This window comes from Acanthaster planci, linkage group LG10, assembly GCF_054643075.1.
Source record: "Acanthaster planci isolate LZ-2023a linkage group LG10, COTS_SCS, whole genome shotgun sequence".
In the NCBI taxonomy this organism is placed as follows: Eukaryota; Metazoa; Echinodermata; class Asteroidea; order Valvatida; family Acanthasteridae; genus Acanthaster; species Acanthaster planci.
In genome coordinates this window covers 16,935,546-16,954,580 of record NC_141786.1, presented here as the reverse complement: position 1 = coordinate 16,954,580, position 19,035 = coordinate 16,935,546, and the positions used below count along the sequence as shown (strand labels likewise).

At 39.9% G+C, this 19,035-nt stretch overlaps 1 protein-coding gene and 1 long non-coding RNA gene across 10 annotated transcripts in view; one reads left to right on the top strand and one right to left on the bottom strand.

Moving 5' to 3' along the window:
• LOC110990533 (uncharacterized) overlaps positions 1-19,035 on the top strand; it is a 270,020-nt gene that overhangs the window by 112,973 nt on the left and 138,012 nt on the right. For 8 of the 9 annotated variants that reach the window (XR_015426949.1, XR_015426952.1, XR_015426945.1 and 5 more), the window contains 2 exons: positions 15,398-15,543; positions 16,134-16,287. The exons of the other annotated variant lie outside the window; for it this stretch is intronic. This is a non-coding gene — a long non-coding RNA (uncharacterized LOC110990533). The remainder of the gene's footprint in view (positions 1-15,397; positions 15,544-16,133; positions 16,288-19,035) is intronic. 9 annotated transcript variants of the gene reach the window in all.
• On the bottom strand, positions 1,175-6,144 carry LOC147797886 (E3 ubiquitin-protein ligase TRIM56-like). The gene is made up of 2 exons (XM_087142829.1): positions 4,842-6,144; positions 1,175-3,540 (listed from the first exon to the last, which is right to left on the bottom strand). Exons 1-2 carry the CDS (start codon positions 6,136-6,138, stop codon positions 2,921-2,923), a joined length of 1,917 nt encoding a protein of 638 aa, XP_086998955.1. The 5' UTR covers positions 6,139-6,144; the 3' UTR covers positions 1,175-2,920.

Here is a 19,035-nt window from a genome sequence, read left to right as displayed (position 1 = left end):
AGTGTTTGATTTTATCATCAAGACTACATCTATTCTATAGGTCTAGCTATACATTGTAAAATATACTAATCAATTTATTGCAAGAGTTGTGCAACAACAGTTGCTTCACTTAACATCCAGAAGTCAGCTTTACTTTTAATTAAACTGAATCAGTTGATTTGTGAAGACGTTTGGTGAGATTGTTCCGTTACTGCAAAGAAAAACTCGCACCCGTACGAGAGTTTTGACAGGTTCAACTGGATATGTTTTTGGAAAATGGCGCCGACAGGGTGTGGTGTAAAGTAAAGATACACGATCAATGTATGGGGAATAGTACAAAATAGACCGACGCTGGTTTTTACGATACGTTTGTAGGCCTGAAGCTTCAGTGACACAAACTTCAACTTCCGGCTTTGTCAATTCAGTCTCCTTTTTAACTCCAATTCAACTATTTGTACACGTAGAGAAACAATTTGTTTCTAGGGACTGACAGTTCGTACAGTCGGATCGTAAAAACATATATTAATGTAGTGTCATCGGCCAAACTGCACCTATTGGTTGGAATGGTAATCTTGAGTTGGGACAGTAACCGTACTTGGGTTTGACCAGATTATTCATTCTTTGTCGATCTCGCAAAATGACCCGGAAGTCGCTGAATTTCGCTCTTTACGCTCCAGCAAAGTTCCCTCAGACCTACCGCTCCGGATCTGTGTGCTTGAATGCTCTGGAAAACCAGCATTCTAAGCAAAAGGCCAAGCTCTTTCCTGAGGTCAGTGTGTTTGTATTTTCGTAACCGGTCGGCGACAAAAAACAAAACTAAAGGTGTATTAATATTTACACAGGCTTTACGTTAGAGATACTCTCTCTACGGATTTCAATTTAGTTGCCAAGTACTAATGTGATAGGGAAGAAAACGGATATCTAGAATTATAGGATCAACATGGTTTAAATGGGACGGGACAGGGAAGCCATTCTCAACGTGAATGCAACAAGCACCGTACGTGGTATGTAGACGTAGAGAGACACACAAGATGTTGCTTGTAATACTCAACTTTGATGTATTGACCCTACTAACTACCCGGGGTACTGTAATACATACATGTAGGCAGCCTCAGAAACTACAGCCTAGAAGGAAGAAATTCCATTTCTTAAAGGAAAAAAAGTATTAAATGAAAGCAGTCGATATGCAAAGCTCTTCTATCAAACACAGACTACGTACATTTTATTCATACTGCAACAGCAATGTCCCTACATTTCAGACTTTATCACAAAAATCATAACATACCCAAGAGGGTTTTCCTTTAGACTGTCCGATTTCGTTACTGACAGCCAGATCATATGTCACGCGCAGACAAACAAACAGGAGTAATTAAACAACCTCAATTATGGCACCCTTTAACAGCTCTCTCAAAAACTTCCTGGAGAGCCCAGAGGAAGTTTTTGATCGGTGTCGTATTACGGGTCTGGTTCTTGATACGTCCCCAAGACTTCTTGATTAATACTGATAGCGTACGGCTTACTTCATATCACTACATAGTACAAGGGGCAACTATACCACCATACGGATAATCCAGTAAATCTGTCCACTGTCAAAAGTAGTCTTGGGACTTTTTTTGTCTGGTAGAGGTTTAGATGCGTGTTCAACCCTTCCTTGTGCAGGAAAGATTCAAGGAGGTCAGCCGAAAAGTAACAACTTTACCCATGGGTATGGAAATAACCGTTACAATGTAAATTACCTACGTCATGATAAATATTCACATTTAAAAAAATTAAAAGGTCATGTTGCCTTTAAATAAGACTCAGGTATAGTCTTTGAAAACGTTAATATTCTGTAAGTGGAATATTGTCGCTGTCAGTAATTAAAACTGTGTAAACAAAATCCACGAAAATTAAGCAATTTGTCAATAAAGCTTTTTATAACCTACATTTCATCTTGCTTTTGCCTCTGCCACTGAGAAAAATATCATTTAAATCTTTAACAAAACCTTCATTTGAGTTCAAAAGAAAATGAAATGAATTTTATTTCGAAAGGAGTTGCAAAGGAAATGAATCAATATAACTCTCCTCCAAATGGTGACATTGGGCCTGTCTTTAACGTGGTATTAATTTGTAATATACATTCAACCGCAAATAAGAATAAGGCGGTTCAACACAAAGGGACAGTTTAATTATGAGGGGAATATTTCTCCAAACGTGAGTTCCACATCGACTTTTACAAATGTACTTCACTATTTAAATGATGAGACCTTCGCTATCCCACTACTCACACAAAGTAAACTTTTGAAAACATTAAAATTGTATGTAAATCTCAATGAGAACAATTTGACTTCACATATTATTTTTCAGTTTTTATACTCTCCTCAATTTGATAATCCCCTGCAAGATGTTTGCATTAAAATGAGTCTGATTCTTTTGATGAGACGAGCTAACAACTTCCCCTATCTCCTGTGAGCGCTCACGGTAGGCATAACTCACCAATATTGGGATACATTTACTACTGTTAAATGGACTATGAAAATAATTCAAACGTCGTGAGAAAATGTAGTTAACAATGCAAAACTGACAAAGGAAATTTGTTTAAATGATAAGCACTTTACGTAGCTCCCATACTTTTGAATCCCATCTCAGTGAAATTTTAATGTAGTTTGCTTTCCATTTCTGCTATGCAGTAGGCCTATGCAAACCTTTGTGGGTCTAATTTTTTGTTAAGAAAATCATGAAATTGAAGGCAATGTTGAATCCCATCTCAGTGAAATTTTAATGTAGTTTGCTTTCCATTTCTGCCATGCAGTAAGCCTACGCAAACCTTTGTGGGTCTAATTTTCTATTTAAAAAATCATGAAATTGAAGGCAATGTTGTACACACCGCAACATTTCCGACTAATGCTACTGCTGTTTCCTCCCGAAGAAAGTGGAACGAAATCGATTTGTTCGTGTTACATTAAACAAAGTCATAAATCTTCACTGAGTACAAATCTGCAACTGCCAGTTGCCCATCTGCTAAGAATGTGATTCCCAGAGGACAGTGCAGATCCTCTGCGATGCAGTGGAGAAAGCCACCTTGAGGGTCATAGTGGTGGATATGACCGGTGTCATCACCATTACACATTGCAACATAGATGCCCGCGCTATCTGCGCATACACCAGTACAGTATCTAACTACCTCACCATCGATGGTAGGTTTGATGGTGAACAGTGTATCACCATTCCCATCAACAACACCGACTAACTGTTCACAGTCACTGATTACAACTCGATCATTGCTGTCAACAGCCACATAATGAGGTTTAATCTTGACTGGGATGGTGCTCCTGAGTTCCCCACCAATGGGGCTGTGTTCGGTCAGCACTATTCTCTGGATGTCACCTACCACAATGGTCCCATCCGCCTTGACTGCTACACTCTGGAGTGTCACTGCGGTCTTACCGACCTCACTCGGTGGCACTGTGGGGAACTGGAAAGCCAGCGCGTTGTCCTTGTCAAAGACTTTCACGTGGGATGCGTTATCCTCAACAACCACCAACCGATTGCCGGTGCGTGTAGCTGCAATGCCACATGGCCCTGTTTGGAGTTGAAAGACAAAAAGAAAAGCATTAACCAACCAACCACGTTCATGAAGAGTTATAAAGCCAGAGACATAGGATCAAAACTTGTCCTTTCCTCGACAAATAGATCCCCGGAACCTGGAATTATTTATTATGAAACAATCAATATGAAGTTCACGGAAGAAGTGACAAAAAACGGCTAAACATGTAGCTACGTCCATGCACAGCAAGTGAACAAGGATTCATGTAGAATGTATATTGAAGCCTCCCCCTCCCTGTCTAGCGAGTCCGTGGAATTTGGAATTTTTCCTTCCCTCACGACAATAAGCCCAGCCGGAGTCACTTCTCAACCTTCGATGTTGCCAGGCTTGCGTTAAATGTTCGTAATATTGATACACTAGAACACTCGGTCGTGTGGCAACGAACTTTAGGAAAATAAAGTAAATTTCCGTCAAAATAAGGAGCAAGAGGGCGTTCTCCTCGTTACCGCCCACTACCTGTGTTGCATAGTATTTAAACATGGACGAATGAACGCTGGCAAATAGATACTTCACAAAAACAGAAATGCACTTTGAGCCTTTACGGGACGAAACGTTGATCATGAACCATTGTGTAGATGCAGCGTGTCCAGCATTTATTTCAGTGAATTGGAAGCGCATATCTGTTTTGTCGCTATGTTACATATATTTGCCTGAATGTTTACAAAAAATTGTTTGATCCGGGATTGAGGTTTACTGGATTTTGTTTAAAGAATCCAGGTATTGTACAATTAAGCCGCTGTGTAGTCTTTTTGGGGAGAAGAAAATTCTCTAAATAAACTTTACTGCAATATCTGGAAAAATGAATATGTCAATCATTTTTTCTCTTAGAGCCTCCTCCGTCTGGGTACCATGTGACTCTGCCAAAAGCCTTTAGATTTGTTATGTGGCTTGACACCAGTGGCGTATCCAGCGACGGCAACTTGCCACCAACCGACGGGTTGTTTAGCCTGTTTGTTTTAGATTACCTCATAGGTGAGTAAGAAGAAAGTAATCAGTGTATTTACAAGTATTTATCAAACATGAACAAACCCTTAGAAAACAACACCACGAAATTGAAGCAAGGGTGTTGGGACTGTGAGTAGGCCTAAGGCTTTCGACATTTTGTCTCCCTACCATCATGTTGAATAAGCATTTTGCTTTTGAATTTGCCCCCCAACACACACATCAGGCAGGATACACCACTGTTTGACATCGTAATTCCAAAATAAATCATGAATTTATTTACAATAAACAAAGCACCAGTGTATCGTTGTGAGCAGTTTCTATCCAAACTTACATCCTTCCATCGGGATTGTGCTTTTCTGGTTACCATCGATGCTGCAGATCACAACTCGTTTGTTGTAGTAGTCAGCCACTGCAACCTCATCCGGCTCACGAGCAGCAATGCCACAAACCCTATCAAACTCTCCTTGACCGCTTCCCTCGCGACCAAACACACATAGCTGCTCCCACTTTCCTTCCGTCACCACCTTGCCCAGACTGATGTCACTTACCCCCTCTCTCGGTTTGAACTTCAGAATTCCAAGCCTCTTGTCAACTCTGGGAATAGTTTGACCTGCCAACAATTTCAAGTCTTTGTTGATTGTTGCGTAGAGTGAGAGGAACTCACTATTTGCTGCGGTCCTTGTCACCTCTCTTGCTGTCTCCAATGAATGCTGTATTCTCTCCGATGCCAAACTCATTGTTTTCTCATATTCTGCCAGTTTTTGCAGACGATCGCTTTGGATATTTGTGATTTCATGGATGATGCGATTTTCTTGAGCAGTGACCTCTGCTCTTATCTCAGCTGCCTTGGTATGCACCACTGAAATTACGTTTTCTACTCTGATATCGAGGTCGTGTTTCATTTTTGAAACTATCTCCAGAGATTCTTGGAGTTCATTCAGGATCTTCTCGAGGGGGGAAAACAAGTCAGCTATTGACTCTTTGTATGTTGAAGTGGCCTGTTTTCTATCAATGTATGCGTGTTGCGGTTTGCAGTGGTCTATCACAGTACAATCTCGGCAGATTAATGTCTCACAAGTTGTGCAGAAGAATCGCGTCACTTCACCCTCGTGGGTTGAACACGTTGGACAATATTTTTCGGACTTCTTGGTCATTTTTATCTTCCCTTGACGAATTTCCTCTAATGGGGGTATAGTGTGATTTGCTGAAACAACAGTCCGTAGCTGAGTACTTCGACAATGTGAGCAGATATTCTGTTCACAGTCCAGACAGCGATGCGTTGCCTCATTGCCATCATCACATGTCTCACAGAGCAGCTTCGTCTCACCCGAACACACCAACTTTTCCTGTACTTCAATCTCCTCAACCAGACCGATCAGATAAAAGTTGGTTTTCAGGCCTCTAACCCCCGCCTCCGGAAGTTGTGTCTCTTGTCGACACACGGGGCAAGGAATCTCTGTACAGCCTTGGTGCTTCGTGCTGCAGTATGCCAGCAGACATTGCTCACAGAAACTATGCAGACAGTCCAGTATCTTGGGTCGTTGGAATCTCTCACTACAAATGGGGCATTCGAGATGATGTCTGCTGATCGTCTCTAGAGCTGAACTCACTGCTGATCCTGTTGCCATTTTCTGGTTCAAAGAAAACCATTAAAAGGTCTTGAATTAAATGAATTCAACATTATTCACCATCGATAAATGAAACGAAAGTTGGTTGATACGGATTAAGTCTACTAATGTGTATGAAAACCATCCATGGGTAAATACATCGTTTTACGTCAAATACTGTCAGGGTAAATTCCTGTAGATCATTTAGATAGAGCCCCGACAGGTTTTCTTGTAGCAATATGCCTCTATCAAGCAGGGTGCTAACAAAAGCTCTGGTTTAAATTCATGCAAGCCAGTTGGGGGGGGGGGAGATTGCCTGCATCTTTGGGTAAATAAAAGAAGTGGTATCGGCGACACTCGTTCATCAAAAAAGATTAACTGTTGTGCATTACGTCATAGAAAAATGGAGCTTTACAGGTGTCTTTCTTTACTTTTGACGTTTAAAAGTTTTGATATTGAAATGACCCATGAATAACACACAGTGGTGTTGTGCACCTAACGGCGCGGCGCTTGGATAATTTGGCGGCCCATCCCCATTTACCAGAAAGTGTGCGGTGTGTGTTCAGACTTCCAAACAAGCGGCTAACGTTTAGCTACGTCCATGTACTGTCATAAAGAGGTATCCTTACGAGCCTAGAAGGGAAAATCACATTACCTGATACCAAAGTAAGTCCCATCCGACTACGCTTGTATTTTTTCACAAGCTTTCGGAGGAAACACTAACTACAATATACACGTCGAGCAGGGTAAAAAAAAATCTAACATTAAAGTAACATCTCCCCGACGCATATCCATCCTTCGAATGAAAGACTTTAAAACTTTAGGCGCGGGGAGTTATTTTTACGCGTCATTAATTTATCCATTATGAATAGAGCCTCAAAAGTTGACCCCTGATGGCGCGCTTCCGGAACCCTGGTATAGGAAAAATCACGTGCAAAGATTTTAGAATTTGTAACTTGTTTTCGTTCAGTTACTTCTTCAATTAAAAATCCAACTTGGAAAAAGGGGCTCTGGAAATTATTTAGCAGTATATCAATTTTTAGAAAGTGAAAAAATACCTGACCTAAAAGAGAAATATTCTGCCAAAACTGACCCATCCCTTCCGAAAATCTAAAATACATGAAGAAACGGGCTAGCGCATCGGTCTCGAAGGCAGATGAACATTTACGGTTTAAAATTTTATGGTAGTCTGTCGAAACTAGCCGAAACTAAACGGACATTTTTCACATGGCTGCAGGTGGCTATAAGGTAATAAACTTTTAGCGATAAAGCTACTTTTACGAATGTTTCTAATATTTTATCTAACTTTTGCTCACACTAACTGCGTTATGTCAAATCAATGGAACATGGAATCCATCGACTACTGGTAGGTAAAACTGTTTGCAACTTTTTACAATCTCATTTTCACGTAAGCACGGGGAATGAAAACAAAATAAACGAGCATGAACACGGTGAGATCTAGGTACGATATCGCAGGACGTAAAAGGTAGTAACATTCTTTCTTTTTTTTAACCCATTTCCACTGGAGTGACTTTTCCTGAATATTGGTTAAGGAAGTCAAAGGTAAAATTCCAGCATGAGTGTTTCATGTGATGGCCTCAGGATTTATTCTTCCAAAATATATGGAACGTGATAGGACGGCCCGACGGTGTAAAATCCCCATAGGCGGACCCCGCGAGGGTTCCGGAAGCCCGCTGCGTGACCTCTTTTAGGTTTTATTTGGGATCGACTCCTAGATGAATCTCGTCTTTAGAACATTTTTGAGCACGTGATGTCAATTGCCACACTGTGTGGCAAAGAAGGGGTTTAAAATTTAATTAATAAAAGTTTCATTTAGCCGGCGTCGGTCCACGTAGTGGCCTATCGAGGTGGGTTTAGAAACGGCTTTTAATGCAACTCCCATAGGACTGTGTGCTGTGGCCCCGGCCCCTTGTGTACAATCTAATGGGTTGTTTACAAAACAGTGCGTGGGGCAGACATTGGAATGTTTCTTATTAGTGACAGCTGTTTGGAACTTGTCAGAGGCCTCTTTCGGCTCTCTTTGAAGTGTTATTTTGGTGGGAGGGTGTTGTGGTGGTAGTGCGGCTTGGATAGCGCCTTTGCGCGCCCCCCCCCAATCGGGATAGCCGGGGATTACGCCCCCCCCCCACGGTACTGTGATGTACCTTTGGTGGTTTTTAAGAACTGTAGACGATAGGGGACAACCACTGAAGCATTTGTATACTTTTAGCACGGACTCTGGGCCCTGCCACCCTGAAACATGATACGGACTCACCTGGCGAGGCCGCTCCCGAGACCGTGTAAAAAATTTCATACCGCGTCCCAGGGTTTTAAAGCGGGTTTGGAGTTGTCTTTTTTTTATTTCTGTGCCGCATTAATAAATGTCAACATGGTGAAATAGGTAATAATGCATGCTATTCCTTTCTCCCCGCTGATCCAAAGTGGTCCAAACCTTTTCCTCAAAGCGCTCATTCTATTGATGTTATGAAAGTTCCAAGAGGGCCAAATGTTTGCCACACATTTTAACGATGGGCACCACCTATATCCCATGTAAAGGTTTCATTTTGAAAAAAAAAAAAGCAGTTCAGACTTTGGTGCTTAATTGAAAAATAAAAGACGCTAGAGTCTAATCTATAACATTGATATATATAAGTAATATTTTTAAAAGATTCTATCTGAACGGAAATTAAAATAAATACACAACAGTCTAAACGGGCTTGCACCGAAGGATTTTTCCGTTGAACGAAACCTTCCTTGAGGGCGCTATCATTAAGTGCTTGAATGGCTAGCTGCGCGTGTGCTGCGCATGTGACGTGTCGACAGTTCGCGCATCGCGAGATCCACTTATCTGAGCTGAGGCACATATGTCAGGCCATCGCTACAATAATCTGCGGTATTTCATGCATAATTTGTTTTAGAATTAAAAAAAAGGAGAGTGGCATTTTATTATCATGTAATTACAGAGAAGATACACGGATATCTCAAGTTATTTGGTGATTTAGTGAGGCTGTAACTAGTAAGATTAATTATGCTACCCGAAATGTTCGTCCCGTCCGCCGCGTTCCCAGGGGAGACTGCGTGCTGGATCATGGAGGTCTTGTCCTACCTCCATGGCTGGATGATGGACCCCACAGTTCTGGTGGGTACATGAACATGTAGGCCTATTACATCTTGATTCTGGGCCTGTAGGCCGCAGTGTTGTTTTAATTTCTAAACCTTTTGTCCATAAAAACTGCAGGAGGCACCATACCGGTACTGCCAGCCCCAGCTACCAAGCTGACTGGCATTAAGGCTGTCATTAGCGCAGAGGGACCATGGGTGTGGTCTACAGTGTGCATAAATGTAGGCCTTGGTCCAGTAGGTCTGCTTTACAGGGATCGAGGCTCATAAACCTTTCAACTATGTTTGCTATTTTCTTTTAGGAGCGAAGTTGGAGAAGATGTCATTAGATATATTTGGATATATACATGTACTGGTAAATTTGGATTCTATCGGACTCTTCAAAGCAAAGAAAACTTGGCTTGAAGCAGGGATAGTTTGAGATGTCTTATGTACAAGCGTAATGCAGAGCAAGCTGTGATTTTCTTGTGTACACACAAAAATGAGTGTGGATATTGACTGAAAAACTTAAACTTCACATTTCCAAAATATTTGTTCTGATTCGTACCTTATTTCAATAAATTAAATGCTGGCTTCACTTGAGATTTTGAAAATTCTGAAATTGAAAATTAATCAGAGGAGCTAGAGCTTGCGGAAAAAGACAAATTTTAATCACAATTTCTGATTTAAGAAAACGATTTCCCAAATAAACAGCGCCCTCGCTCACTTATGCATGTCCTGAGATGTAGTCACAGTACATGTACCTTCTGCATCTTTACCCCTCGACGTGTCTCACTTGGGAGGCCCAGCGTTATGAATATCCATCTGAAACACCCCCTCATCAGCTGGAAAGACCTGTTTTCATGGACGCAGTGTCCAATCCAACCCAGTCTTGTTGGTAGCGACTCAATGAACCATTAAGCCAAATGGGTATAAAATGAGGATTTATCATTTGTAAACAATGATTGAGGTGCTATTTCCACCAAAGGTGCCACTACGCAGGGTGGATAGGAACTCCAGTCAGCATGGCTCCAGGGGGCAGCCATTATTGATGAGGGAGCCCGTGATCTGAGGCTTTTACTGAGAATATCCCCTGTTGGAAACGGGTCCAAAATATATGTTGGTTTTACCTGAGTTATAGATCTTGAAAATGAAAGTTTTAGATTTGTGTCCACTACCCGCGTGCTCCAAAACACCCCCACCGAAAAATGATTGTCACAAAAAGGATATCAAGCATACATTTTAAAACCCAAATCATAACGTAGCAGTAAAAAGGCATACATGTACCAATGCTCATAGCTAGGTACCGAGGCATAGCCATCTCAGCCCTACAACATGAACGATTAAATTCCTTAATACATTCAAATACATACATCATGTACCCACTACTCTCAGTATGCACCGCGCATGGCTAGACTGTGTGTATTTAGGTGTGTGTACGACGACCGGCTTGGCAGTGCAGTTTCTGTCGACTTCCCTCTGAGTCAAGTAGTACGGGATGTGGCTTCCAATCAAAAATTGTTTGCTTGGCCACTTAATGACCTCATTGACCTTTTATGGAATGTAACTAAGGGCGTGGCTACTAGACGACTGGTATGCAAAATATTGGACTGAAGCACAGTGGAATGCAGTGAAAATTAGGCAGTGTCATGCACCCAGGGAATGCATGTTGACCATTGATCTTCCTTGAAATTCTTACCATACACATCCTTTACATATTCATATATTTACTGCACCAATTTGTATCATTGAAGTGTAAGTTTAAAGATTGAAAGAAAGTTTAAAGATAAAAGCTCACATCAACCTGTTTTTGATCAGGTACATGTAATGTATTTTGGCGACTGTTAACCTGGTTAAAAGCCTCTTTGATTACTGCAATGGGCCATGGGATTGGTTTTTACAGAGAATATAGTCCACAGCTCCCCCTAAACTTAAGTATCTTGGATGATACACTCCCACTCAGGATACTGACTTTGTAAACTCACTCAAGATCACATCCTGTCTGTGACCGGTCGTCTTGTGCCTGAACTAGGATATAGCAGTTTGACACTAAGAGTGTTTTACCAGTTGTCATCTGGCATTTTGTCAATTGACTGTACCAATGTGAAACCAACCCTACTCCAAGGTTGCAAATCTTATCTTGATCTTGAAAGTATCGGCAACCACCATCCTCTGTGACATCGCCGATACCTCCCAGCAGTTCATCATCCCTTAACTCAGTTTTCTTATTGGATGCAGGCACTGACCACTCCTTCACTTGGAATGTTGAACCAAATGGACTCCACCACATCTTGGGCCGGAATTCTAAAGCCATGTTTTTTCCTGTAACGTTCTGATGACTTGTACGAGGAAGGAAAATCTACAGGTGCGTCATTTGCTTTACTTAGTTACATATTTTATGATCATCGCCAACAGTATGCCATTTGCTTTACTTAGTTACATATTTTATGATCATTGCCAACAGTATGCCATTTGCTTTACTTAGTTACATATTTTATGATCATTGCCAACAGTGTGCCATTTGCTTTACTTAGTTACATATTTTATGATCATTGCCAACAGTGTGCCATTTGCTTTACTTAGTTACATATTTTATGATCATTGCCAACAGTGTGCCATTTGCTTTACTTAGTTACATATTTTATGATCATTGCCAACAGTGTGCCATTTGCTTTACTTAGTTACATATTTTATGATCATTGCCAACAGTGTGCCATTTGCTTTACTTAGTTACATATTTTATGATCATCGCCAACAGTGTGCCATTTGCTTTACTTAGTTACATATTTTATGATCATTGCCAACAGTGTGCCATTTGCTTTACTTAGTTACATATTTTATGATCATTGCCAACAGTGTGCCATTTGCTTTACTTAGTTACATATTTTATGATCATTGCCAACAGTGTGCCATTTGCTTTACTTAGTTACATATTTTATGATCCTTGCCAACAGTGTGCCATTTGCTTTACTTAGTTACATATTTTATGATCATCGCCAACAGTGTGCCATTTGCTTTACTTAGTTACATATTTTATGATCATCGCCAACAGTGTGCCATTTGCTTTACTTAGTTACATATTTTATGATCATTGCCAACAGTGTGCCATTTGCTTTACTTAGTTACACATTTTATGATCATCGCCAACAGTATGCCATTTGCTTTACTTAGTTACATATTTTATGATCATTGCCAACAGTATGCCATTTGCTTTACTTAGTTACATATTTTATGATCCTTGCCAACAGTATGCCATTTGCTTTACTTAGTTACATATTTTATGATCCTTGCCAACAGTGTGCCATTTGCTTTACTTAGTTACATATTTTATGATCATTGCCAACAGTGTGCCATTTGCTTTACTTAGTTACATATTTTATGATCATTGCCAACAGTGTGCCATTTGCTTTACTTAGTTACATATTTTATGATCATTGCCAACAGTGTGCCATTTGCTTTACTTAGTTACATATTTTATGATCATTGCCAACAGTATGCCATTTGCTTTACTTAGTTACATATTTTATGATCATTGCCAACAGTGTGCCATTTGCTTTACTTAGTTACATATTTTATGATCATTGCCAACAGTGTGCCATTTGCTTTACTTAGTTACATTTTTTATGATCATTGCCAACAGTGTGCCATTTGCTTTACTTAGTTACATATTTTATGATCATTGCCAACAGTATGCCATTTGCTTTACTTAGTTACATATTTTATGATCCTTGCCAACAGTGTGCCATTTGCTTTACTTAGTTACATATTTTATGATCATTGCCAACAGTGTGCCATTTGCTTTGCTTAGTTACATATTTTATGATCATCGCCAACAGTGTGCCATTTGCTTTACTTAGTTACATATTTTATGATCATCGCCAACAGTGTGCCATTTGCTTTACTTAGTTACATATTTTATGATCATCGCCAACAGTGTGCCATTTGCTTTACTTAGTTACATATTTTATGATCATCGCCAACAGTGTGCCATTTGCTTTACTTAGTTCCATATTTTATGATCATTGCCAACAGTGCGCCATTTGCTTTACTTAGTTACATATTTTATGATCATCGCCAACAGTGTGCCATTTGCTTTACTTAGTTACATATTTTATGATCATTGCCAACAGTGTGCCATTTGCTTTACTTAGTTACATATTTTATGATCATTGCCAACAGTGTGCCATTTGCTTTACTTAGTTACATATTTTATGATCATGGCCAACAGTGTGCCATTTGCTTTACTTAGTTACATATTTTATGATCATCGCCAACAGTGTGCCATTTGCTTTACTTAGTTACATATTTTATGATCATTGCCAACAGTGTGCCATTTGCTTTACTTAGTTACATATTTTATGATCATTGCCAACAGTGCGCCATTTGCTTTACTTAGTTACATATTTTATGATCATCGCCAACAGTGTGCCATTTGCTTTACTTAGTTACATATTTTATGATCATTGCCAACAGTGTGCCATTTGCTTTACTTAGTTACATATTTTATGATCATTGCCAACAGTGCGCCATTTGCTTTACTTAGTTACATATTTTATGATCATGGCCAACAGTGTGCCATTTGCTTTACTTAGTTACATATTTTATGATCATTGCCAACAGTGTGCCATTTGCTTTACTTAGTTACATATTTTATGATCATTGCCAACAGTGTGCCATTTGCTTTACTTAGTTACATATTTTATGATCATTGCCAACAGTGTGCCATTTGCTTTACTTAGTTACATATTTTATGATCCTTGCCAACAGTGTGCCATTTGCTTTACTTAGTTACATATTTTATGATCATTGCCAACAGTGTGCCATTTGCTTTACTTAGTTACATATTTTATGATCATTGCCAACAGTGCGCCATTTGCTTTACTTAGTTACATATTTTATGATCATTGCCAACAGTGCGTCATTTGCTTTACTTAGTTACATATTTTATGATCATTGCCAACAGTGTGCCATTTGCTTTACTTAGTTACATATTTTATGATCATTGCCAACAGTGTGCCATTTGCTTTACTTAGTTACATATTTTATGATCATTGCCAACAGTATGCCATTTGCTTTACTTAGTTACATATTTTATGATCATCGCCAACAGTGTGCCATTTGCTTTACTTAGTTACATATTTTATGATCATCGCCAACAGTGTGCCATTTGCTTTACTTAGTTACATATTTTATGATCATCGCCAACAGTGTGCCATTTGCTTTACTTTGTTACGTATTTTATGATCATCGCCAACAGTATGCCATTTGCTTTACTTAGTTACATATTTTATGATCATTGCCAACAGTGTGCCATTTGCTTTACTTAGTTACATATTTTATGATCATTGCCAACAGTGCGCCATTTGCTTTACTTAGTTACATATTTTATGATCATTGCCAACAGTGTGCCATTTGCTTTACTTAGTTACATATTTTATGATCATCGCCAACAGTGTGCCATTTGCATGTAAACTCTACCACATCTCTCACATGGTTGACATTTTCCATCAACATATTCATCACTGTCCCTGTGGCTAAACAATCCTGCTGAACCTAAAATAGTGTGCCCCTCTATCTCTGCCGCACTGTCAACCTCAAAGAAATGGTTCATAAAGAGAGGGTTCCCACTTGTGCACTTCACAAGGGCTCAGTATGGATCCCTTAAATCTATCTTAAAGATGCAGTGCACTAATTACATAAACAGTTGCCTCACAGTTTCTTTTGAAAAATGAGATTGTTTGGCTGAAAAATGAAGGTATTTTGAAAATTTAGGCCGGGTTTGGGTGCTTCCATCCAGAGGAACAGTTGATAAGTTTACAGATGAAAAATGGTCCACAGTGAATGAGAAAGTATAGGGAAGCCATTTTAAAAATTGCTGTGAGTAGGCTGTTCTTTTTCGGCGTTGAATTTAAGCTAACCAGCAAAAAGTTGAAAACAAATGAAAAAAGTAGGGACAAAACAAAAAATTGATTTTTGTTTCCAAAACTCCAGTATTGATGGCTTGCATGTAATTGAGCCCTGAACTTTAAATTGATGGGCTGGGATTAGTTTATTTCACCCCTTGTTCATTTTTTCTGTTTCCAATGTGGCACTGAGATAGTTGTAGAGATTAGTGGTCTTGACCCTTGAGGCATTTCTCCACCTGCCCTTGACCGTTTAGTATCTGTCATTTGTTCAACAGAGAGACACCATCCCCAAAGCCAACTACAGGATGCGTTCCGTCACCATCCTTTGATTGAGACAAACCTGTACATGTAGAGCTGGAGATTCCTCCTTGATGTGTCTGGTACCAGCTGTCCTCGCTGGATCCTCTTCCACTACTCCAAGGTTGACAGTCTCATTTCTTGTGTGCTCTTTATTTTATTTTGTTCCAGAGTATGTGCTCTTGACCAACCAGCATTTAATGTTACATTCTTTAGAACAGGCAGACAGCACTGCAAAATATAATCTGCAATCCAACACAGTAACACCAACCCTTCAACTCAGAGTCAACGAGACAAGTTGAAATGGGATACAGTCAAACATTGATTTATGACTGTATCCTGCTTATAGCAAGATCCATTTTAGGTTTTCCCTACATCTTTGCTTTCCTAGACTACAGTGTCCCTGTTACAACAAGGTAATCTGTGAAGTCCCAACATGCATATCGTTGTTTGGATAGTTGCTTCACCACCGTCATAACAAGTGTACAAAATCTGGATGTTGCTGTACTGGTTCGTAGTGCAACTGATAGATTATGAAGACAAGTATCTTGAGTGATGATAATGTTAGGGTCATTAGGTTCATAATTGAAAGAATTCCGTTCTGTGCAGCAAAACCTTGATAATGTTAGGGCCATCAGGTTCATAATTGAAAGAATTCCGTTCAGTGCAGCAAAGATTAGCACCCACATCTTGAATTTCTTATCGCATTCACAGCACTGATGCCTGACAGTGGTGTGGGTATCTGAGTGAGTATCCTGACTCATCTACTTCTCTGCCTGCAGTACCAGCCAATGTTCTGACGTTGACACCATACAGCACCTGTTGGAATCACAAAGCATCGCACAGAAGCACACTGGAAATTGCAGGGGTGAGATTTGTTCCGATTTTTCATCAGGATTTTCCTGATTTCAGGGTTTTTCAAACAGTCTCTTTAAAAATCTTGAGTTTACCATTAGGGTGGTTTTTAGGGATAAACGCTGATATAGAACACCAGAAATGGGTGTTTCAAGGCGTGCCTTTAGGCAAACACAAATGTATGCCGTGGACCCCAGCAGCTGTTATGTGGGGCACTTTAAGGCTCTGTGATTATTTTGAGGATGTTTCAATTTTCTCCAATCTCTCCTCTGAAGTTGAGAGCAGTACATGAGGCTACATGTTGGGTGAGAACTTTAACTTTTACGAGACGTGTACAAGTTAATTGCTTCGTCACTTAGATGGGCAAAAGGAACTTTGAAATTTTGTGGAAGATGAATAATCAATATTTCGGTTGAAATAATATGGCTGGGTCATTCCATGAAGTTGGGGCACAATTTGTGACGGCCGGTGTCCTTGTTACATGTACATGGGTAACTTTTACCACCTGTCATGACCTTTAAAACTAACACACACCTCGGTATTCAGCCTTGCAGGATGTATAACAATGTCAATTTGGAATCCACATGCAGGGAAATAACTGTTCATTCCTATGGAACCCATGTAACATTTGACACCGTTGCATATTGTGTCCCAACCGCATGGAATGACCCGGCTACATGTTTAGCACGGTCTATGGTTAGACCATGTTAACCCATGTTCATTGGCTCTCTCTGCACTCCCTTCCCATCATAGGAGGCTGTCAAGTGTTCACTACTGCACTAATCCTTCCAGTACTGTCACGTTCTGCTCTCTAAGAACCGGGTACCAGTTTCATGGCACTTGCATGGAGATCTCCATTATTACTGTAAAGGACAAGGAAATTTGCCATCCAAGGAACAGTAAGTGTGCCTTTTTCTGTGCTCACTGTCTTTATGAACTACATATGCAGAACCTTTGTCAACGTAAAATCATGTGACTAGGAAGGTTGTAAACTTTGACCAATTTCAGGAAAAATGGGGATTTGGAAGAAGATCACCTGTACAGAGGTGATATTTGTCCAGATTTTTCATGATTTCAGATTTTTATCTTTTTTCATGTGGATTTTAAATGTTGGAAAGTGCTGAGATTACCAATTAGGTGTTTCTCAATTACTTTTAATAACAAGAAATGGGTATTTAAAGAGGTACCTTAAACTCAAATGATACCTGTACGCTATAAACTCTTTGTTCCTGTAGAGCCTTCAAACTTTCTGGTGATTTTTTCCTAGCTATTGCATTTTCCTCTAATCTCGCCCCTGCCTGTAGACTGTCTTGAAGTTATTTTTTTGGGGGGGGAGGGGTTTAATTTGTCAGGTTGCCCTCTCCCTGTTGTTAGTATGAAGACATTGTGGGGGGGGTGATTGATTAATTGATTGATCTGTGTGATTGATTGATCAATTGGTAGAGAATCCGTTGATCACATAACTATCGCTGATCAAAGTACACTGTAGTCAAAACAGGATCCTTTCTTTCCAATTGAAGGCTGTGGAAGACTTTTCCAATGACGGGAAGTTACCTGTACATCTGGGATTTTGTACAGAGGCCTCTACAAGCCATTATTTGGGGCGACATTTGTCTAACTACATTTGTTATCACTGAAACTTGTCCTAGGCTCACCCACCTCAACTTTTAGCTTTCAGCCATACAGTTTTATCAAACACAGATGGATAGATTCTTGAACTCGTCCAAAGTTTGTTTTGTAGTATAAGAAATACCTTCATACCGATATCTGGGGGGAACAGCTCTTTGTTCATATTTCTATGATTTGAAATGTTACCAGTCTAATAGTGTGCTCTCCACTATATTTCTGATGGCTTAAACATATGTCATGAGGCCAAAGGCCGAGTGGTATACGGGACACAGGCGCACTACATTCCTTGTTCCACGGGCACAAGCTTGATAACGAATTTATCTTTAAAGCAAACTTGACGCGCAGTAAAGAAAAGGGGCCTTCATATAAAGAAAGAAGACAAAAGATATCATACGGCACATAGGAAAAATAGGAACACCAATGTACCACAATTCTGTGATTTTATCTAGGGAGCATGGGATTTATTTCTGGTTTAACTTATTTCAAAAATAAAAGAATAAGAACTGGGCTCACACTAAGAAAGAAATTGTTAGTATTGTACGTGCATTTACATGTAAACGCCTGTGATGATCAGCATGAGGGAAACACACCACTTCTGATGCAGATGTGTGATTGCTTAGCCTAAAAATAGCGCAATGGATTGAGTTAGAACAGTGCATTACGCTGGGTTTGATATGAACTGTGCAATACAGTTATGTATCACACTGTTTGTTGCCATGGAACGACCAATCAGAACTGAGAATTCAAGTTTGCCTGAGGATAAAATCATTTGTAAACGAGTGAAGTGTCATTACCACAAAAGGTGCCAGCACTGTTGGGAATGTTTGGCCCTCTTGACCCCTCTTAGGGTTTACTGAAGAGGGCAAACTCCACCAAAATGTTGATAAGAGAGCACCCAATCTGAGACTTTTACAGAGAATAGCCTATGTTGGAAATGGGGCTGAAAATACATGTGTCATGGTATTACCCGAGTCACATAACATCTCCAGCGTCATCAATGTGGGTCGTTGGCACATAAGAAAAAAAAGGATTGGTCAAGCTGGCTTTTGTGGTGAAGGAGATGGATTAATATTGTGTATTTGTTTGAATTAAATTTCAATGTCTTTCCAGTGGGAAAAGATCTCATTTAAAA

Excerpts from the sequence above, each read along its gene's own strand:
- LOC147797886 (XM_087142829.1), bottom strand. The coding sequence starts at position 6,138 with ATGGCAACAGGATCAGCAGTGAGTTCAGCTCTAGAGACGATCAGCAGA. Across the intron at positions 3,541-4,841 it reads CACAATCCCGATGGAAGGAT|GGCCATGTGGCATTGCAGCT; the intron begins GTAAGTTTGGAT and ends AACTCCAAACAG.